A 22,781-nucleotide genomic window follows, 5' to 3' on the forward strand; every position below is an offset into this window, starting at 1 on the left:
GAGGAGGCAGACCTGGCAGAAATGGAGGGAAGACAAGTCAAAAGCATGTAGCATCTCCACTGTTGCTTGATATGGAAGGGGACAGAAACACGTGGAAAAACCACTCACCTTGCATGGTGATGGTGACGATGCTGACGGCGCTCAGGGCGCGTTGCCTCTGAAAGATATCGCCGTGGTCATCCCAATAATCCACCGATAGGTTCTGGGATAGGCGCTTGGTTTGGTTCAGTAGCTGCTGCTGTATCACAATGACACAAAACTATGAGCTTGCTGAGAACAAAGGTCACGTCTAGTCAATATGTCCACCTGATCTACAGGAGCCTCCTGAGACAGGTGCTCAGTATGTTCTGCAAGCCAGCCATGGTGTCATGTCATTTGTGACAGTTTTGCCTTCATACATTTAATAAATTAGATGAAGGATTGGGTTTAAGCAGCTTGGCTTCTTACATACTTATTTCACTAGAGGGAGAGGACAGAGATATAAGACATCCAGATGTCTAAGCCCAATTATATATATATATATATATATATATATATACACACACACATACACACACATATATGATGTGTTTATTATACACATATGGGTGTATATATATATACATATATATATATATATATACATATATACATGGGGAAGCTAGATAGCTGAATGGATAGAGCACTGGGCCTAAAGTCAGGAAGACCTGAGTTCAAATCCAGCCTCAGACACTCACTAGCTGCATGATGCTGAGCAAAGCAGTTAACCTCTGTTGTCCTTAATCCACTGGAGAAGGAAATGGCAAACCAGTATCTTTGCCAAGAAAACCCCATGGACAGTATGGTCCATGGGGTAACAAAGACTTGGACTTGACAATGACCGAACAACAATATATATGTATTTGTAATATATGTGTATGTGTATGCATATGCATGTAGGCAAGTATATATACATACACCTACATATGTATATATCTCCATCTATCTATCTGCTGCACCACCTAACTGACTCCTGTCCCATCAACTCAATAAACTCCAAGGGCTCCCTAGTACCTCCAGGATCAAATCTAAAATCCTTTGGCTTTTAGAACCCTTCACAACCTGGCCTCTTCCTACCTTTCCATTCTTCTTATACTTGGCTCCCTATACATATTCTCTGATGAAGCTACACTGGCATTTTTACTAGTCCTCACATGCTGCTTTCTATCTAGCAACTCCATGTCTTTGCCTTGGATGTCCTTCATGCCTCCATGGTTCTTCCTCCTCACTTCTGCCTCTTGGCTCCTTTAGACTCCTTCAAGGTGCTGCTCAGATCTCACCATGTACACAAGACCATTCTCTGTTCACCTTTCTCTCCATTCACTCTGCCCTGCTGCTAGTGCCAGGCCTCTCTGGTTCCCTTCCATTTACACTATTCAATAAATCGTCACTTGTATGTTGTCTCCTCCCATTAGAATGGGAGTTCCTTGAGGGCAGGGACCATGTTTTTGCTTACTCTGTATCCCCAGTGCTTAACAAAGTGCCTGTCATATACCGCTTAATAATTGCTTTGGGACTGACTAAATTCCTCCTCCTCTGACTGGGGCATCTCCTGGTTCGCAGCTGATCCAGTGTCCTCAGTTTCGTGGACTGTGGCCTTACCTTTGTTTGGATACCTTCATCAGGATCAGAGACTGGAGCTTGATCTTGCCCAGAATTTCCCACAAGGAAGGATTTCCTTCTCTTGTTGCTAAACAGGCTTCTCTTTTGACAAGAAATGGATGATGTTTCAAGGGAATTGAGTGAACTCCTATCAATTCCCATAGCAACTAGAGTCTGAAACCATAAAAAAATCCAATGATCAGTCATGGCCCATTCCTCCCACCAACGTCCCCAACCCAGCTGACTCCCAATGGCCTCACCTCCCTCTGAATTCTCAGAGGAGCATGTACCTACCTGATATCCTTGATGTCAACATCTGCCCTCTGACATTATGATTTATCTTCTTTTATCATAATCAAATGCGTCTGTGGTCTCAATGAATTAGATGTTCTCTTCAATAATGCAGATCACAACCTAGCCATGCTTTGTCCATTTTCTACACCTAGTCTTATGTTCACTAAGGACATAATTTTCTATTTATTTTTATGTAAAATGTACCTCATTGTAGTGTATAAAGGTGACTCTGCATGTTCAAAGGCTATGCTGAGTGAGAATGAGCTCTTAAAGGTCCTCCAAAAACTGGAAATGTTTCAAGGACTGGCCCCATAAAAGCTGATGTGTTAGGTCCAGCCTTGGTTAGTGAGGAGAGACTCATTCCCAGAGGGCTGGCCAATACATGAGAAACTTTTTAGGCCACAATGATTCCAGGAAACATCTACTAGAATGTGGATACATTTGGATTTGCCTTAGCAGAAGAGGCATTTACACAAAAGAAACAAAAGACCCTTCAAATATCAGAGAGAGAGGTCCTGCAGCTCTTCCAGGCCCTGTCTCCAGCTAGGTAGAGTTTATGCCCCCATTAGTTAGCACAGTAATTGCACACAGCAAGCCCTGATGATTACAGAGAACCAAAATGGTGCGGGGAGCTTTAGGGAATACACCAAAGGACAAGATATGTTTCCATCCCTAAAGGAGCACAAAATCATTGCAGAGAGAAGTCCTAGCAACATGAAACATTTTTTTTTTCCAAAAAGGAATTGGTTGCTGAAGCACTGTATGTACTGCCCATATGGACAAAAGGGTATATCCTCCCTCTATCAATACAACAGCAGTCCAAGAAGGGATAGAGAGAGTTGGCACCACTGGTTTTCTCTACCAAGTCCAATTACACAAGTCCCTTGAATACCAATGAATCATGGCTGCTGATCTGAACCTGGATTTTATAGCCACTGATCACAGAAAAACTACTGAGCCCATTCTTCACCTTACAGGAGAGAAGATAAGACCAAGCCACATGACTAGCACTGAGAGATAAAATTCCTCAGGACTTTGTTTCTTCCTTGGAGAAGGCAGAAATGTGCTCAGATGTCACCTCCCTGGTGGACCCCCAATTGCACACGGGTCCTACCCTGCTCCCCGGCCACCTTCGTCCACAGTGGTGTAAGAATAAGGAGAGCTCCACTTTGCAGTGACTTGCAGGGACTATTTCCACACAGGGTTTTTCAACTGCAATTTACTAAATCTCATTTTCCACTGAGGTAAGTAGCAAAGCTCTGGTTCTCTTTATTTTCAGAAAAGAAATCCCAGCAAACTTCTTCCTCACATCTTCCATTAGAATCGCAGAGCTTCCTTCAAAGCTTGGCTCTGACACTATGTCCTACTGGAAACTTCTCTCAGCTCTCTCAGCGAGTGTCACCCCCCCCATCCCCATTACTGTGGATTTTGTCTACATTTTGTATTTCTTTATATGTGGACCTCTTATTGCCTTTAAAGGATGTAAACTCCATCAGGATGAGGACAGTTCTTTCTGTTTTGTTCTTGGACCCCCCCCCAATGCCCAGCACAGTGTCTGACCCACTTTCAGCACTAAATTCTTACTTATTGATAACATACATTGAAATGATCTACAGAGTGATGAGAACTAGGTAGGCAGTAATAAAAACAAGAGTGTAAAGCAGCTTACTTCTCCCGGCCCTAAGCTCTACCCACAATGCCCTGACACTGGCCCCTGGAGCCTCCTGGGAGGCACACCTCCAGGATGTGAACAGCATCCCAGGGGCTGCCTCCTCCTTGTTCACCCTCACCTGGGGGGCAGGGGGAGCACCTACCTCCTGTTCCTGCTTCAGCAGCTCCACAGCCTCTCTGAACATTTTCTCTTTGGCTTCTGTCTCAGCTGCCACATTTTTGTTCTGCTCCTCATACGACATGGTGACGACAGCCAAGGTCAGGTTGATCAGGTAAAAAGAGCCCAGGAAGATGACGACCACAAAAAACACTACAGCAAGTGGCCCAGCAGCTCGGAGGGTCTGCACGGAGCACAGAAGGCAAGGTCTTTGAACTGATCCTTAAAGGCATTCAAGTCAATACAAGTCTATGCAGAGTGCTGTTCTTGGTGCTGACTGGATCTTGTCTTCAGTGAGCATATTGTCTATTGTCTAGTGCTTGCACCTACACAGAACAATTACAGTGCCAGCTAAACAACATCTAGATGTGTCAGAAAGATAATAATAAAGACAAAAATAAAAATCAGATGATGATGATAGCCCACATTTATATAGTGCTTACTGTGTACTTATAGAGATATTTTAAAAAACAGAGAAAGGTCATTACTCACTGAAGGAATGAGGAAGTCTTCATGGAAGAGGAAGTTGCTGAATAGGAGTTGAAAGAATAATCTATTTCAAAAACCAATAGGGAAGAAGGGGGCATTCCAAATACAAGTAGATGGATATGAAAAGGCAATAAAACTTGAGGGCTCATAACACATGACATAACAAGCAGTTTGGCCAGTGAGACTAGAAGCACATGGTACATGCAGGGAAATGGTATGAAATCAGACTGGAAAGGTGAAATGATGCCATGGCATGGGGCGTGGGGGGGGCAATTGCATTGCCAAGCAATGCAATTTAGACTTTATAGAGTTGGCAAGATGGAGGCATTTAAAGATTCCAGACAAATAAGTGACTTGATCAAATGTGTGAAGAAGAAAAACTCAAATAACAGAAATGTGATGAGACAAACAAAAAGAAATGTGATGGAGACTATTTAGGCAGGTAGCAATGGGGGGTGGGGGCAGGGATACTACTAGGTAATGGGAATAAAGAGAAGTGGATGGATAAAAGCCATTATGAAGGTAGAGTCAGGGGGCTTATTAAGTGGATGTAGTGAAGGGAATGAAGGAGAGTAGAGTCAAAGTTGACACCAAAGTTTGAAACACAGGAAGTGGCTGAATGATGGGTGCTCATGACAGAAACAGTGAAGTGAGAAGGAAGAAAAGCAGATTTAAGAGAGAAAAAAATAAGTTCATTGTGAAACAGATTAGATTGAATGATCTAACAAAGGCATATAGTAATCACTGTAATTCTGACTTCCAAAAGGGCAGATGGAGGAGAAAGAGGAGGAGAAAGAGGAGGAGAAGGAGGAGGAGGAGGAGAAAGAGGAAGAGAAGAAGAAGGAGGAGGAGGAGGAGGAGAAGGAGAAGGAGGAGGAGGAGGAGGAGAAGGAGGAGGAGGAGGAGAAGGAAAAGGAGGAGGAGGAGGAGGACGAGAACAAGGACGAGGAGGAGGAGAAGGAAAAGGAGGAGGAGGAGGAGAAGGAGGAGGTGGAGGAGGAGGTAGAGGAGGAGGATGAGAACAAGGACGAGGAGGAGGAGGAGGAGGAGGAGAAGGAGGAGGTGGAGGAGGAGGTAGAGGAGGAGGATGAGAACAAGGACGAGGAGGAGGAGGAGGAGGAGGAGGAGGAAGAGGAGGAGGAAGAGGAGGAGGAGGAGAAGGAGGAGGAGGAGAAGGAGGAGAAGAAGGAGGAGGAGTGGGGAGGGGAAGGGGGAGGAGTGGGGAGGAGGGGGCAGGAGGAGGAGGAAGAGGAATTGTGTAGGTCTAATTAGGAAGCTTGGGAGTTCGTCAGACCAGTCACTGAGAGTGCTCCACTGAAAGGAGGGCTAGACAAGAGGAAGAGTACTCCAGCAGAAAGATCTGAGGGTGTTGCCTAGAAGGGGAAAGAAAGGAGGAGGATAAATAGAAATATCAACTAGGTTAGGAGAAGAAAATTGAGGAAGACAATGGGAAGGGGTAGAAAAGACTAGATAATTAAGTAAAAGAAGATGAAAAGGAGAAAAAAGATAAGAAAAAGAAGACAAACTTCAAGGAAGAGGAGAAGAAATCCTAATAAAAGGAGGGCCAGAATACCAAACCATGTGTTGGCACTGTGGATGTCCTGCCCATTCAGAAGCCCTTTTCCATCAATGGCACTCCAAAAGAACCTTCCCATCTGTCCCTAATGAAGGCTGGAGGTAAGCAAGGACTTGAAGCAGGACATTAAAGTCAGTCAATCAACCTTAGCTCAAGAAGGGACATTAGAGGCAGTTTTACAGAAAGCTAAAGGTTGTGAAGGCTGAGTACCCTGCTCAAGGTCCCCAAAGTCGTTAAGCACAGAGGCAGAAGCTGAACCTGGGTCTTCAAGGACAAGTGGATATCCAGCCTCTGAAGGAATTTAATTCAATTAAGCACCTAAACACCTAAGACATGCAGGGCACTAGGTGAATGATGTTTTTCATATTGTGATATTTTAACAGGTATCATTAAACCAGAATGCAAGAATTGTTTCTCTTCTAAAAAAAATTTATATTGACATTCATTTTTAAATTTTATTTTTAATTTTGAACTTAAACACCAAAAAAGTAATTATCAAGTAATTATCTGCAGATACATGACAGAACACAAAAAGTGAGTTACATATGAAATCATTTCGTACAACCTTATTCTACACATTATTTCCTTTAAAAGAAATTTTTCAATTCACAAAAAATTCATTTTCTTTCCCTCTAACTCACCCTTTGAAAAATCATTTTCAAGAGCTTCTTATAGTAAACCTCAAATTTATCTTCTGGAAATTTATAAGGAGCAAGATTAAAAAAGAAATCTCTCCTTTGCGTCCCAAAAGCTGAGCTAAGTCTTCAGATGAGATCATGGCAGCTGATCTAGCTACCTTCTTGTTGCTTGGGAAAAGAGAAGTTTAAAACCAGCCTAGTCAATCAACAAGTGTTTTTATTAAGTGTTTACTATATACCAGGCACTGTGCTAAGCAATCCAAGCAAAAAAGAATCCTGTCCTCAAGGTGCTTACTTTCTAACAGAGCACATAAAAGAGGAGCTGAAAAAAGGCCAAGGACCAATCTGGGAACATGGTGAAGTCTAGAAAATGAGAGATGGCTGTTCTGGGTCCTTACTCAAAGTGGATCTGTGGGAAGAACTCACCAATGGGAGAAGGGCCCCACAGGAATCTAGTGAGGCAAAAGCTAAGGTATAGTGATGCAGTCTAAGGCATCATTAAATCCTGGTCCAAGCTTCTTGACTTGGAGTAAAAGCTAAAAATAGGCCAGAAACTCTACAACTAGAAGGGCTCTAGTTAGGACACCAAGAGATAAAAACAAAATTCTTCTGAAAGAATTTTGAAATCTTTAGAAAATATGGATGGATCATTTTAGGAGAGGCCATAGGTGAGGTGACCAATGAAAAGGAAGTAAATTGAGAGTCAGTTTAAAAGAGGGATTCTTAATCTCCAAGCTCCCTTATCCACAAGGTGCCCTCCTTAATGCTTTCAAATGTAGTCCAGTCTTCCCAGCCTTTAAAAAGCAGCCTTTACTAGAGAATACCTTCAAAGCACCTCAGTGCACACAGTAGGTATTTAATAAATACTTATTGATTGATTGACTAAATGTGGTGTCTGTAGGTAAGAAAGTAGAAAGTATCCAGAAGTAAGAGATTCTCAGTGTTGTGAAATGCCTTAGAGATAAATTCTGACTGGTTAACAACAGTTTACTAGTTCTTCCCAAGGGTAATTTGGATTTTAGAAGAACAATGGAAATTCCCCAATCTTTAGCCTGAAAGACTGAATAAAGTAGGTGTCGCCTAACCTCCAGGTATGGTGGCTTTTTTTGTTTTGGGGAGGAGTTTGGAGAGGTTTGGGGGGGGGGCATAGTAGAGACAGACATGTTTGAGGCCAAGGGCAACTTTGACACCCTCCAAGAAAGCCACTCATTCTAAGTAGCCTCCCCTTGCCTGCCTAGCTCTAGGGGGCAATCCTAAATAACAAATTTAAAGTCAATTAAGGTAGATAAAAATGTCATTTTAAGCTTGGCATGAAGAAACTAGGTTAAGCCCAGAGATTTCTGACCCAAGGTCAACAGGACACCTGATACCTGCTGATAAAGGCGTTCCCAGGAATCCTGAGTCATCACACGGAACATGCTGAGAAAGGCCCAACCAAAATGGTCAAAGTTCGTAAAATTAGAATCAGGACTGATCTTAGTTTTACAGCAAACATACTCAGGGCAACATGATCTACAGAGGAGACAAAAGGGAAGAGAGAAACATCATGCACAGTTTTCCTGGCAACAGTTTTTTTTTTCATCATCACACTGGCTGCATGGGCAGTGAATAAACGAGTTCGTGAAAATACCAGAGTGATGGCTCCTTCTAGCCCTCTTTGTTCCAGTGGGCCCGATCCCCTGAGGGGTCTGGGAGTAGGCAGGCCCTGCTCATCCTTCATGCCTGGACTTCTCCTTCTGTTTCTCATCTCCTCACCAACAGGGTCTCCGCCATTCAGACCAACCTGCACACCAATGCAATCAATGAAGCAGACGAATTTCCCTAAAATCCTCTTGGTTTTGTCAGCCCTTCCACAGAAGAATCTCTGATGGGATACAGCTGAAGGCCTTCCTTCCCTCTCCTTGGAATCTACATGAGGGCTTTCTGGAGCCAATGATCCACCTTTGCCATCAAAACCAGGGGAGTAACTCTAAAGTTGGGCTTTTCATGATAGGCCACACAGGACAACAGCACCTTGACAGAAGGGCGCAGTATTTGGGGGGAAACAGGACGTTAAATTCTAAGCCATAGGCCAACCTTGCCAAGAGTTCAGCGTGGAGGAGAGAGAACACAAGTCTCCCAGGGCTCCTTCCACAGCCCCACACTGTCCTCTTGCAATGCAATCAATGAATGTAAGAACAGTTGGCTGAGACCGTTAGCAGGCCGAATCACTTGGGAGAGCCACAGGTAACTGCAGGCTTCTATTTCAGCAGAGGGAAAGGATGAGGGAACTGTTTTAGTGACTTAAAGAGATCCATCATGTTTATGTCTCTAACAGACGAATAATAGTCCAGTGTGCATCAATCTGCAAGTACTTCTCCCTGCTAGAAGAGAAGGTGGTTGGGTAGCAGTGCAGCCCACCTCCTTTCTCTCTAGTTTAAGAGCTAGAATTCCTCAGCAGGATGAGTGGTAAGGGCCGTTTGAGCAAACAAGAGAAAATTACTCCAGGGAGATAGAAGAGATGGCAACTCTGAGGCAGGAGGGTCTCTGAGCAACTCTAGACAACAAACAGGTCTTTCTAACAGTCTGCACCTTCTGAGGAAGAAGCAGTCAGCCTCTTACGCTCCATGGGAGAATGAGAATAATGATAACCAGCATTTATATGACTTTAAGTTTTGCAAAGTACTTTACATAGGTTATTTCATTTAATCATCATAACAGCCCTGAGAGCCAGGTGTGGTTAGCATCCCTAGTTTACAGCTGAAGAAACCAAGGCCCAGGACGTGAAGGGACATGCCCAGAACTTATACAGCTGTTGAGTGTCTGAGGATTCACACTCAGGTTGCCTGACTCCAAGTCTGATGCATGCCTATGCTGCCTGACTGCCTAAATAAAGGGGAATCCATGGATGATACCAACTCCAAGAACATTTTGCCAGGGAAAAAGACACGTCAAGGTATCCAATGGAATGCACATTCCCTAAGGGGGAAGGGAGGTATCCTGCCTTTGGCACCATCTCCCAGCACCAAGCCTAGAGGCCAGAGAGGTGACAAGCAGGGTCTGGGCCCAGTGAGGGAGACCCACTGACCACTGCCTTGATCTGCATGCTAGCATATCATGCGCCACCCTCACCTTCTTCTCAGAGGCAGGGAGGAGGCAAGCCAAGCCTAGCACCCTCACTTTATGCCTTGCCCACACTCTTACCCCATTGTCGGCTCCTGGAGATCAAGGATTGTCTTTTGCCTCTTTTTGTATCTCCAGAACTCAGGACAGTGCCCGGCACATAGTAGGTGCTTAATAAATGTTGACTGACTGAATGTTCTAATCTATTTACCTCCTTCTGCTACCCCTACTTGTTATTCTCACCATCCCTGTTACTTAACTCCAAGCTGCCTAAATGACCCACCCAATCCCAACTCTAACCTGAGAGAACACCTGTCCTTTCCTAACGTTTCCCCTCTGGCCCCATGTCTCGCTCTGAGTCTACTCACCCTGGGGGAATCTATAGTGAAATTTTAAAAAGGTGTCAATACAAAAAAATAAAGAGAAAGAAGGCAAAATAATGAAATAGCAAATCGTTTTTACATCTTTGAGTCTGATGAGTTGGTCAGTTGTTCCACAGTCCCTGCCCTCAATGAGCATATATTCTATCAGGAGAAATAACTTGTGCATACATAAGTGCACACTTCTACATACATGTACACATACATATGTATATATATATGTGTGTGTGTGTATGTGAATATGTGTCTAAATGTATGTGTCCACATACACAGAGTGCCCTCAGCCCCCAGCCATCATCCCGGGGGGGCAAACTCAATGGAAATGCAGCCTGAACTTGCTTCTACAGGGTCTGCAGCCACAGCTACTGAAGACTCAGAAAAGAGATAATATCTCCAAGTCCTTGGCCATGTCAAATGGTGTGACATCAGGAACTGCTATCCATTTACCAGTGGAGATGGCAATAAAGAAGGGTCATTAACATATGCTTTTCCCCTTCACCCTAAAGACCTTGAGACCTTTCCATCTGACCTCAGTTGAACCCTTCCCTGTATGTTGCCTCCTCCAATCCTTGATTCATTCATTCATGTGCATATTATAAGTGTCTGTATACATACATACACATACAATGCATGCATATATATACATATATACTTACATACATACATACATATAAAAATGTAAAAGGTAACTTGGGAGTGAAGCCCCCAGCAGCTGCAGAAGACAGAAAAGGCCTCCTGTAGGAAGCAACCTAAGCAGAGCCCTGCAGAAAACCAGGGATTCTAGTTCAACAGGTCTAGGAGGCAGTGGATGATGGTGCCCTAGAACTCAAGAAAGGCCAGAGATGGATAGGTAGGTGTGAAATCCAACAACACGGAGATAATGAAACCCAAGGGAGTTAATGAAGTCACTGAGACAGCAGAGAACTAAAACACCAGAATTATCTAGATGAGCTGAAGAGATTAAATTTAATGGCAAAGGTTATAGATTTGAATTGATCAGAGTTCCTCTGCTATTATGTACCTAAAGATGTCAGAAAAACAGGCATGACATAACTAATGTATTATTTGTATCTCTAGAACACTTGAATATTCCCTCTATTAATTAAAAATGTAATCAAGTTTTGAGTGTTTCTTTTAAATATGGAAGCCCAGGGTTGACAAAGAATGCTACAACTTGGATCCTCAAAATTATTTTGAACTCAGCAAATAAGCCACATTTAGATTAATAGAGTGGGCCACTAGGTGGCGCTATAGTGGGTAGAGCACCAGACTTGGAACAAAGAAGACTCATCTTTCTGAGTTCAATTCTGGCCTCAGACACTTACTAGCTGTGTGACCCTGGGCAAGTCACTTAAGGCAGTTTGCTTCAGTGGCCTCATCTGTAAAATGAGCTGGAGAAGGAAATAGCAAACCACTCCAGTATCTCTGCCAAGAAAATCCCAAATGGGGTCATGAAGAGTCAGACATGACTGAAATAACTGAGTAACAACAGATTAACAGACTAAGTTAAGATTCATGGAATGTTGTGCTAGAAAGGGTATTAATTCCATTTCATAAACACTTATCAAGCACCAACTAGATGTGAGGTGATGGGACTACAAGGACAAAAACAGAACAGACCCCACTCCTAAGTATTTTACATTCTAATGTGAGACACAACATGCTTAGAGAGAAGTATGACACATGGCAATTTAACAGGGAGATGGGGATGGGGTGGAGTGGAGTGGGGAGACAGACAGACAGAGAGAGAGAAGAGAGAGAGAGATAGAGAGAGGGTAGGAGAGAGAGGAGGAGGAAGAAAGGGAGAGAGAGGAGAGAGAGGGAAAGGGGGAGGAGAGGGAGAGAGAAAGAGAAAAGGAGAGGGAAAGGGAAAGGGGAGGAGGAGAGAAAGGAGAAAGGAGGAGAAGGGAGTGAGGGAGAGAGAGAGAAAAGAGGGGAGGGAGAGAGAGAGAGCTAACAACTCTGGAGAAAAGAAGGCTTCATTATGAACAATCAAACCCAGGGGGCTCACAGACATAGCCTAATACCTTATAATGTCACTCCTCCTCTCTGCCATACATAGTATTAGGAGCCAAACACCAGGTGATGGCTCCATTTAGATGGGAACAAAAGGGTTTGCTTAGAAAAAGACAAACAACCAAACCCAGAATTCCCACTGACTGCAGAGTGCTGACTTACCTATTACCCATCCAGAGGCCACATAACCTTTTTTCAGATGAGCCTTCAGTTTTATTTTCAGTGCAGTTTTCTGTAAAAAGGAAGGGCATGGAGAAATATAGAAATCAAGAAAATTGTCTGAGGAGAATGTGTGCCCCAAGTAGTTCTGAGGGCAAGGTGTCAAACACAGGGCAAGGAATAAAAGTTATCATAAGGAAGTGGATGAATTGGAAGGACAATGGGAGGGAGTATAGAGAGAGGTACAGAGAAGATGGCATCATTGCCAAACTCATCTGTGTGTTAGGTCAGACCCTATAATGCAGACACAGTCCCAGGCCCTGTGTGGAAAGCTTGGAGCCTTTCCCTTAGAGCAGGCAAGGAGGCAGACATGTACACGGAAGCAGCTAGAATGACTGGGGTGACCATCTCTAATGCCAAAGGCATTCTCTCTCCCCTACATGCCTCCTCATCTAGCCTACTCATGACTGGTTTATTTAAAGGTGGCTAGGGTCTGTTGATTCTACATTAGTGTGTATGGAAAAGATTAAAACTCTCTTCACTAGCCTTAGAATAAAGCCCCGAAGATCCAAACCTTCTGAAACTAGAAGGAGCCTCTAAAGGCACGACTGTTATGTGGACTGCTTCATTGACACCAGGTGGTGAGGGGATGGTTGGCCAGATAAGTGTCCTTTATCCATTCAACTGGCTAGAAAATCCTCAACAAACCCTGCAAGAAAGATCAACTAAACACAAGTCTCTGCTTCTGTACCTAGAAATTCAGCATCGTCCTTGAGAAATGTACAGGTTCCATTTGGTAAAGGCTCTGTAAAAGAAAGAAATACATATAAGAAGATACAAGCAAAACTTGGTCTTGGATTTAACAGTCAACTATTCTAAGGGGCTTGATGTCGGGCATCAGTGGTGTCTGTGGTAGGAGAGGGGAGGTGTGATACAGAGAAAGGCTTTGTTGAAGGGCCAATGATAAAAGCCAGTTTAGACTGGCTCTCATGACCCACCCAGGATGTCCTGAAGGAACTCCAGGGGAGACTCATCAGAGAGGTGAGATAGAAGAGGCAACGAGGGAGAAAAGTCATGAAATAAGTGAAAAAAACACATGATGATGTTCTATGAGCATGGTCTTGAAATTCTATTTTTATATAGTCTTACATTTATTGGTCTGTGAAGCATACATACATATGCACACATAGACATAAAATGCTTCTTTTTGGACATTCACTTATAAACTTTAGTTGCATGAGAACCCTGGACCAACCAAAAAACCTTACCCTTGTGCAATATGTATGTATATGTGTGTATGTATATATACACATATGACCACAATGTACAATATATACATCAGATAATTAAAAGTTTCAGCTAAAATTCTACCTTCTACAGGAAGCCCTTCCCAATCCCAATTTTAGAGCATTCCATCTTTTAATTATTTCTAATTTATCCTGTCTATAGCATGCGTGTGCATGGTTGCTTGCTTATTGTCTTTCCTAAGCTCCTACAGAACAGGAACTTTCTTTTACCTTTTCTATCATTTCAGCACATAGGACAGTGCCTGGCACTGAGTAGGCATTTAATAAATCTTTATTGACCAACAAGAAAAAAATAAAGTATTTAAAAGGAAGACATTTACCATTACTCAAACAGGACTTGTTGATACATCTATACCTCAGACTTCCCATGAAGAACTGCTGAGCCACCAAGGCAAAAATGCTCAAACAAAAGATGGTCAGAATCATCACATCCACCAGTTTCTTGACTGAGCGCAGTAGGGCCCCAACAATGACCTTCAAACCTAGACAAAGAGGAAACAAATAGTGAGGTGGTACTTCATGATTTCCCTAATGCCCCAAGTTCTTGGTATAATACCTGGCACACATGGAGTTTCATAAATCTTAAATAAATTTCCACAAGAAGAGGTATCTCCATGGGACAATTTGTAACCTAGTATAGGCCCACTCAGCATATAGATGGAGATGTAGACAGGATTCACAACCAAAGAACACAGGGCTACCAATGCGCAGAGCCAATGAGACATCAGGGTTCATTGGACCATTAAAAGTTGATGAAAGGAAACTGAAGCAATGTGTCCAGAGACAGTGAAGTTATAGCTGGTTTCCATTTGGAAGAAAGAGGTAAGCAGTATCACCCACAGGATAAACATTTCCAGCTCCTTCTCTTGTCCTCATACAGCATGGCATCTAGTGCCCTGCTGTAAGGTGTGAGTGGGCAATGTTCATACCTACAGTGGCCCATCTAATACACCCAGTAGATGGAGCTGCTAGCTCCCCACTCCTTAGCTAACCAACACTCACCATCTGAGACAATCTCGATGCACCAGTGTTTTTCATATTGCTTCTGATTCTTGTATTGTTTTCTTCTTTGAGGCAGCACAGTATAGTAGAAATAGAGCTAGTTTTGAATCTCAGCATCAACACGAGAAGTATATGACCACAGCCAAGTCACCTCACCTTCTGAGCCTCCAAGGGAGTGATAGTTGCCCACTTCACTCTACCCTAGTCAGGACACATCTGAAATGTTTTTTCAGATACGTTTTAGGAAGGATGCTGGCAAGCTAGAGCATGTGCTGATGAGAACAGTCAGGATGGTGTAGAGACTAAAAAGGCTCAAGAGAAGGACCTAGGGATACTCATTCTGGAGAAGAAATGGTGGAGTGGCAACAAAACACCTCTCTAAAAGTATCTGAAGGGCCAACAGAAGGGTCTGTTTGATCCAAGAAATTCAAAGAAAAACGGCAGCACCAGAGTTCACTGAACAGGGGGTGATGTCGTCAGCCTTGTATTTGAGGAAAAACCACTTTGTCAGCTGTGTGGAGGATGGATTGTATAAGGGAGAGACTTCAAGAAGTGACAACAGGGAGGCTATTGCCACAGTCTGGGTGAGACGTGATGCTGGTCTGAACTGGAGCAGGTAGTGGCTCTGGGAGTACAGAAAAGGGGATGATCATTTTAGAAATGATATGGAGGTCCAGTTAACAAGACTTGGAGATTGATCAGATCTGAGGTGTTACAATAGAAGAAGTCAGTTTCTGTCTTAAACTATAGTCAATTTCATAGGCTGCGATGATCACCATGTTTAGGGCTTCTGAGGTCTTTGATCTCAAGCGAGCCTGCATAATTTACAGGTATAAGGCACCTGTACAGGTGCCAAGCCTCTGGCTGCTTCCATTTCCTTCTCCTGAACCAAATTTACCCTTATATTTTTCTTATGTGCTCACCTATGCTCACCTTTACGCCAAAGTCATTGAGCAGAAAATTAGACATTGATGTAATCTAGAGGGTTTTATCAATTTCTCTCTAATGTTGCCTGACCTCCTCTGCACAGATAATGGTGTATCGGGGCTGCTAGGTGGATAGAGCACTGGGCCTGGGTTGGGAAGACCTGAGTTCAAATCCCACCCCACATATTTACTAGCTGTGTGACCCTGGACAAGTTATTTAACTTCTGTTTGTCTTAGTTTCCCCATCTGTAAAATGAGAGACATAATAGCACCTATCTCCCAGGGTTGGCATGAGGATCAAATGAGCTAATATTTGTAAAGCACTTAGCATGGTGCCAGGAGCATAGTAGGCACTTAATAATGTTTGTTTTCTTCCGCCTTCGTCAGTTGACAGAGCCAAAGAATTCTTCCCAACGAGGCCCCCTGCTGTGATGAGACTGCAGACTGAGCAAGGCTGAGTGTTCAGATCCAGATATAGCTTATTGATAAGACCATGCCCAAAGCCCTTCCAGCATGATAGAACCTACCAAGTACAACCCTGAATCACCCAGGATCAACTCCATACCCTAAGGAGGGATTCGAGTGGTATGCTGTGGAGTTACACAAAATGACAGAAAGCATTTTGATAAAAATCAGGATAAGGGTTTTCGAAGATATTTCATTTACATGGTTCTATTCACCCTACACGTGCTTTGATGGTAAAGCATCAATAGTAACGAGGGTGTTTTGTAAAATAAATTAAAGTTATCCCAACCCTTTGTGGTCCAATCAATCAATCAACATTTCTATTCAAAGCAAGCTATATAGAGGACGAATAGGGAATAATTAACAGACGGAAGGCACTAGGATTAAGAGTTAGGAAAGGATTTCTATAAAAGCCATCAATAAATATGTCATTTTAGTTGGGACCCAGAGGAAGCCACAGATGTCAGGAGGCAGAGTTGAAGAGAGAGAACATTCCAGGTATTGGGGACATCCAGAGAAACTGCCTAGAGCCCAAAGATGGAGTCTTGTTCCTGGAACAACCAAGAGGCCAATGTCACTGGATCAGAGTTTGTGGAAGAAGGTTTAAGAAGACTGGAGAGGTAGAGGGGGACACATTACAAAGCACTTTGAATGCCTAATAAAGCATTTGTATTTAATCCTGGAGGTAATATGGAGCCACTGGAGTGTGTTGAGTGAGGAGATGACATGATTAGACCTGTTTTAGGAAAAATCACATTACTGGTTGAATGGTGGGTGAACTGGAGTGGGGAGAAACTTGAGCAGGCAGATTCCTCCAATATCTATCGCCATAGTCCAGGTGTGAGGTGATGAAGGTCTGCATTAAAGTAGTGGCAGTGGTAGGGGAGAGGTGCAGCTTCCAATTCCATGATTCAACTGAAATTTCTTGGTGATCTCTGAATTGCTAAATCCAATGACCTTTTCTCATTCTTCCTGACCATTTGGGAGCATTTAATGCTATTGACCAGTCTATCCTGCCTGGGTTTTCATGGTATTTCTACTTGTGACTCTTCCTTCTTAGTCTTCTCAGATCATTATCCAAGTTCTTCTGCCATTTGTTCTTCTGCCCAGTTCTTCTGCCATTCTGCCACATGCATGAAGGTTCCATCCTTGGCGCTCTTGTCTCTCTACTCTCCCTCTTCACAATCTCATCAGGTACCATGGGGTCAGTTATTATCTACTCAGGGCTGTCCAATCTTAGGTTTTTATTGAAACAATAGACAATATATTTTGATTTGCCATTTTAGTGAGAGCTCTGTGGTAGCTCGACTTTACTAAAGCATTTATGTAAATTCCTATGCTTGTAGGCAGGCGGCATAACTGTGGGGCAGTGAGCCCATTTTGGACAGCCCTGATCTACATAGATTACTCCCCAATCTGCCTTTGTGTATAGCCCTCCACTCCTGAGCTCCAGTCTCACCTTATTGACTTGCCTACTGTCTGTCTCCACTTGAATGGCTCAGAGGGATCTCCAACTCAACATGTCTAAAACAAGATTCATGTTTCCCCCCTAAATCCACCCCAATTCCTCACTTCCCTATTTCTGTCAAGGACACCATCTAGTCACCAGATTCTCAACCTCAGAGTCACTCTTGACTATTCATTTACTTTTCCAGATTCCCCATTTCCAAACAGTTTCCAAGTTTTGTCAATTCTATCTCCATAATATCATTTAGCTCTGGAACTACCTCCCTGGGGCCCATAGTCCCTGCATAGCGAATGCCTCATATAGCCCAAGCCATGCTTCACTTTACACTCCAGCCATCTTCTTGACTGCTACTAGGCATGGATCCTCCCTCCTCCTGCCCACCCTGCATTTTTCCAGCTTTGTAACCATGATCAAATGAATACCACCATTGCTGCTGGAAAGAGTGTCAGTCTTGTTCTACTCACTATCCCAGGCCACCACTGCCCCATATTTGGATGTAAGCTCCTTCAGAGCAGGGACTGTCTTGCTTTAGTACTTACAGCCCTAGCGTTTACACACAGCAAGTCCTTAGGCACTTTTTCATTCATTCATTTCTCGTATCTATCCCTTTCCTCTACTCACCCAGCTCCTTATCCCTAGTTTAGGTCCTTCTCACCTCTCCTGTAAATCTGCAAAAGTCTTCTATTGTTTGCATGTTGCACCACCCCCCCCATTAGGTTGTAAGTTCCTTGTGGCAGGCACTATCTTTTGCCTCTTTTGTATGCCCAGGACTTAGCACAGTGCTTGGCATACAGTAGGTGGTTAATAAATGTTTACTGATTGAACAGTAATAGTATTACAATATATTATATATATCATGTATTATATGATACATAATTATCATACATAACAATAATAACTAGCATTTATATAGCACTTCAAGGTTTGCAATGTGCTTTACAAACATTATTTCATATCCTCACAACCCTGGCAGGCAGTTATCATTATTAGCCCCATTTTTAGGTGAGGAAACTGAGGGAGATAGAAGTGAAGTTACTTGCCCAGAGTCACACAGCTAGTAAGCATGTGAGGTAAGAGTTGAGCATAGATCTTCCTAATTCCTAATTTCCTAACTAGACCTAACAGGTCAGTGGTTTATCCACTGGGCCACTTACCTGCATCGTGGTCCCTAATAGAAGTGAGGAGGCCTGGATTTGAGTCCCCAGTTTGTTACTGAGGGCAGAGTTTACCCAACTTTAAATAGAGGAGGAGGAGGATAAGAAGAAGGAGAAGGAGGAGGAGAGGAAGAGGAGGAGGAGGAGAAGAAGGAGGAGGAGGAAGAGGAGGAGAAGGAGGAGAAAAAGAAGAAGGAGGAAGAGGAAGAGGAGGAGGAAGAGGAAGAGGAGGAGGAGGAAGAAGAGGAGGAGGAGGAAGAGGAGGAGGAGGAAGAGGAGGAGGAGGAGGAGGAGGAGGAAGAAGAGGAGGAGGAGGAAGAAGAGGAGAAACTAGCATTTATATTAAGTTTAAGAAGATCAATATAATGTGATAGGATATAATATGATATGATGATATGATAACTCATTTGATCCTAGAAAATTGCTAAGGTCCTTCCCAGGTATGAAAATGTTCACTTTATTCACACGCAAACAGCCATGGAGTTAAGTGGGTTGTCTTTACTCTTTGTTGTGGACTGAATGTTATTATTTGTTCTTTGTTTTCAGAGAGGACCAATGACATCATACGGTGATATCTTGACTCTTACTTGAATTGGATTTGAGTGAAACAGAGTTGCACAAAGTCATCAGCCTCATTCTCTCTTCCAGAGTCATCGAAATCCAGCAGCAGGACGAAAGTCAAGATGACTGCTGGTGGTCCAGGTTGCAATAGATGACCTTGGCATTTTTGATGGCTGCCACCTTCATGGCCATTGGAACAAACTGTTCTCATCTGCCCATTCTACCAGAGGAAGTCTTCACATGCTTGGGGTAGACATGATCCCAACTCCTGATGGGTTTGAGGCATGTTGGTTACCTTCAACTTGGTTTAGCCCATCGGCCAAGAAGGTTTACCAAGGTGTGGTTACTGCACATGCTACAGCTTCTTCAAGCCATAGGTGAGAGTTGAATGCTAGGTGGACACCAAAGGAGCATGGGCAGCCCTAGAAAGGGCTGAGCAAGCCCTCACACCAAACATGCTAGTCCTTCTTTCATACCCATGGACTCCTATGGATTGGATAAGAGGTTAATGAAAGAAATGCTAACAACAGTGACCTCTTTAGCAAATATCATGACACCTAACAGAATGTCAGTTTAATCATTAAGAAAGTAAATCAGTAAGAAAGTAGTGATAAGACATATTTTGGTAGACTGCTAGAGATCTCTGTATCTATCACATAACATATAAGCATTAAGGGAAAAAGCAGCCAATTCTATACATCCAAGAGCAAATCAAGGAAAGCTGAGGTTACTGACCTGAAATGACTGAGATGGCTTTTAAAGCTCTGAGGACTCGAAACGTTCTTAGAGCTGACACACTGTCTAATGTTTTTATCATATACGATAGAAATCTGCCAAGTCAAGAACAGGAATAATATGCTTTAGCAGAACCATCCCTGCAGGCCACATCCCAAAGCTTCCCAAAGCCAAACACAAGAGACAGAATTTCCTGAGGGCTTATTATTATAATCCTTAAATAATTCCCTATCAGCTTTGATCTGCCACTAACTTGCTGGAATAAACCATTTACATTCTCTAGATCCCAGATTCCTCATCTATAAAGTGAGGGAATTAAAGTCCGTTCATTTCTAGGGTCCTTCTAGCCTTTAAATCTTATAACCTATTTCTGTGATTTACACAGTAACTGGGGAAAAGTCCTGGATTTGGATTCAGTAAACATAGGTTTGAATGCCTACTCTGCTATTTATGACCTGAATAACTTGTGTGCACCAATCACACCTGCTAGCACCCTTTTCCTTATCTGTAAAGTAAAAGGATTAGGTGAAATGATCAGTAAGATATCACCCCCACCACCACCACCCAGATCATGAGATTCTCATCTACAATCTCATTTAAGTCTTGGGTTTTTTCCTTTTGTCTCAGTGTTCAAGGGCTAACTTGAACCCATAACATTCATGCTACCTATAACATTGGGAATTCTCCACTTCAATTCAAACACCATTAGGCCTTTGGGAAACATTCAAATTTGTATCAATATATTTAAGAACTCTACTGCTTAAAAAGTAATCTGAAGATACTTTCTGGCATGAAGCCAATTATATTACCATCTGGATTTCCATAAACTGCATCTTCTGGCCAGTGTAGTTGTACAAATGGATATACTCCGAGATTGTGGCTCTGGCCCCAGCCCAAGCTCAACAGAGCTGCATAACATTTTGAGAAGAGTCAACCAATTTTCTCCGATCCATACCCAACTCTAGGCCCACTGTGACTAGCCTAATTCCCTTCAGTTTGTACTGCACTCTGTGGAGGTGTCCTACCCCCTCCTGGGCTGTATGATGTGAGAGGCATGCTTACGCCAGCAGGATGACAACAAAATCCAACCAGTTCCATGGATCTCGAAGGTAAGTGAATTCATCCAGAAAAAGTCCTCTTGCTAATATTTTAATCAATGCTTCAAAAATGTAGATTGCAGTAAAAACATGCCTATAGAATTGAGAATTTAGAAGAGAAATGAGCATTTTCAATGAGACAAAAATAGAAGAAAGTTCATCACTTAACTCTGCTTTTGTCAAACCCTGATAAGTAAACACATGTAAATGTATAATAGTATTCTATTTGTAGGCAAGCTAGATGGCAAATATTGTCTGATAGACTAGACTAGACTAGATTTGCAGTTTGAAATTCCTGGAGAATGGGCCAATACATGAAGATATCAAATACCCTCAAATGACTGACTGCATGGCAAAGTTATTGACGTTATTTTACATCAAAAAGAAAACCAAATTTTATTAATTCTACCCACACAAAAAAATCTGACCACCTCAGGCCAGTTTCCTATATCTCTCTTGTGCACTCACAGGTACAAATAGACTCCTTCTCTACAGAACTGAAGAATTTCAGAGTGCAAAAGATCTTCAGCAGCCCTCTACTTTAAGCCTTACCCAAAAGAGAAATCTCTTCTCTACACGCAAGTACTTAACTAGTCTTTTCTTGAAGACCTCCTGAAAGGTGAAACTCATCACCTCCAGAGTCAAACCATTTCATTTTTTTTAAAATTTCCAGTGAAATTGGGCCTCTGGACAGAATTCAGAAAATAACAGTAAGGAGAACCTGAGGCCTGGGACGTGACTACACATGACTCAGTATTAAAACCTGATTATATTAATAAGCTGCTAAAAATAAAATAAAACAAAATAAAAATGAGCAAGCAAAGGAGAAAGAACCTGACAATAGATAGCTACTATGCTGTAAAGGAAGATCTGGGGTCATATTCAGAAGAAGATAGTGATAGTGAAAAAAAAAAAAGCTGCTACTTCTCCAAAGAGTAATGTCAAATGGTCACAATTGCAAAAAGAGGTCTTGGAAGATCTTAAAAAGGAATTAAAAAATCAAATAAGAGAGATTGAAGAAAAATTAAGGAAAAAATTAAAGTGATCCAAGAAAATTATTTGTTTGGTTTTTTTTTATTTTTTTAAATTTTCTATTTTTTTAAATTTCTTTAACATATTTAGTTTTCAGCATTGATTTTCACAATAGTATGAATTACAAATTTTCTCCCCATTTCTACCCTCCCACCCACTCCAAGATGGCATATATTGTGGTTGCCCTGTTTCCCAGTCAGCGCTCCCCTCTGTAACCCCACTCCCCTCCCATCCCCATTTCCCTTCCTTTCTTGTAGGGCAAGATAAATTTCTATGCCCCATTGTCTGTGTGTCTTATTTTCTAGTTGCATGCAAAAACATTTTTGTTGTTTTTGAACATCTGTTTTTAAAACTTTGAGTTCCAAATTCTCTCCTCTCTTCCCTTCCCACCCACCCTCCCTAAGAAGTCAAGCAATTCAACATAGGCCACATGTGTATCATTATGTATAACCCTTCCACAATACTCATGTTGTGAAAGACTAACTATATTTTGCTCCTTCCCAATCCATCACCCATTACTGAATTTTCTCCCTTGACCCTGCCCCCTTTCCAAAGTGTTTGTTTTTGACTACCTCCACCCCCATCAGCCCTCCCCTCCATCATCCCCCCCATTTATTTTTATCTTCTTCCCTCTTCTTTCCTGTGGGGTAAGATTCCCAATTGGGTATGTATGGTATTCCCTCCTTAGGCCAAATCTGATGAGAGCAATGTTCACTCATTTCCCCCCTCATCTGCCCTCTCCCCTCCTCCCACAGAACTGCTTGCTCTTGCCTCCTTTATGCGAGATAATCCACCCCATTCTATCTCTCCTTATCTCCCTCTCTCAGTATGTTCCTCTCTCATCCCTTAATTTGATCTTATTTCTTTTCGATATCTTCCCTTCATCTTCAACTCACCCTGTGTCCTCTCTCTCTCTCTCTCTTTCTCTCTCT

At 42.6% G+C, this 22,781-nt stretch overlaps 1 protein-coding gene across 1 annotated transcript in view; it reads right to left on the reverse strand.

Moving 5' to 3' along the window:
* Positions 1-22,781, reverse strand: part of SCN11A (sodium voltage-gated channel alpha subunit 11) — a 113,908-nt gene that overhangs the window by 63,789 nt on the left and 27,338 nt on the right. Inside the window, exons 4-12 of the mRNA XM_036737969.1 lie at positions 20,783-20,911; positions 19,721-19,815; positions 13,730-13,891; positions 12,854-12,907; positions 12,106-12,175; positions 7,816-7,957; positions 3,729-3,926; positions 1,621-1,794; positions 109-235 (exon numbers count right to left, since the gene is read on the reverse strand). Of these exons, the coding sequence (XP_036593864.1) occupies positions 109-235; positions 1,621-1,794; positions 3,729-3,926; positions 7,816-7,957; positions 12,106-12,175; positions 12,854-12,907; positions 13,730-13,891; positions 19,721-19,815; positions 20,783-20,911 (1,151 nt within the window). The remainder of the gene's footprint in view (positions 1-108; positions 236-1,620; positions 1,795-3,728; positions 3,927-7,815; positions 7,958-12,105; positions 12,176-12,853; positions 12,908-13,729; positions 13,892-19,720; positions 19,816-20,782; positions 20,912-22,781) is intronic.

The sequence above is a fragment of the Trichosurus vulpecula genome, chromosome 9 (genome assembly GCF_011100635.1).
Source record: "Trichosurus vulpecula isolate mTriVul1 chromosome 9, mTriVul1.pri, whole genome shotgun sequence".
Taxonomy (NCBI): domain Eukaryota; kingdom Metazoa; phylum Chordata; class Mammalia; order Diprotodontia; family Phalangeridae; genus Trichosurus; species Trichosurus vulpecula.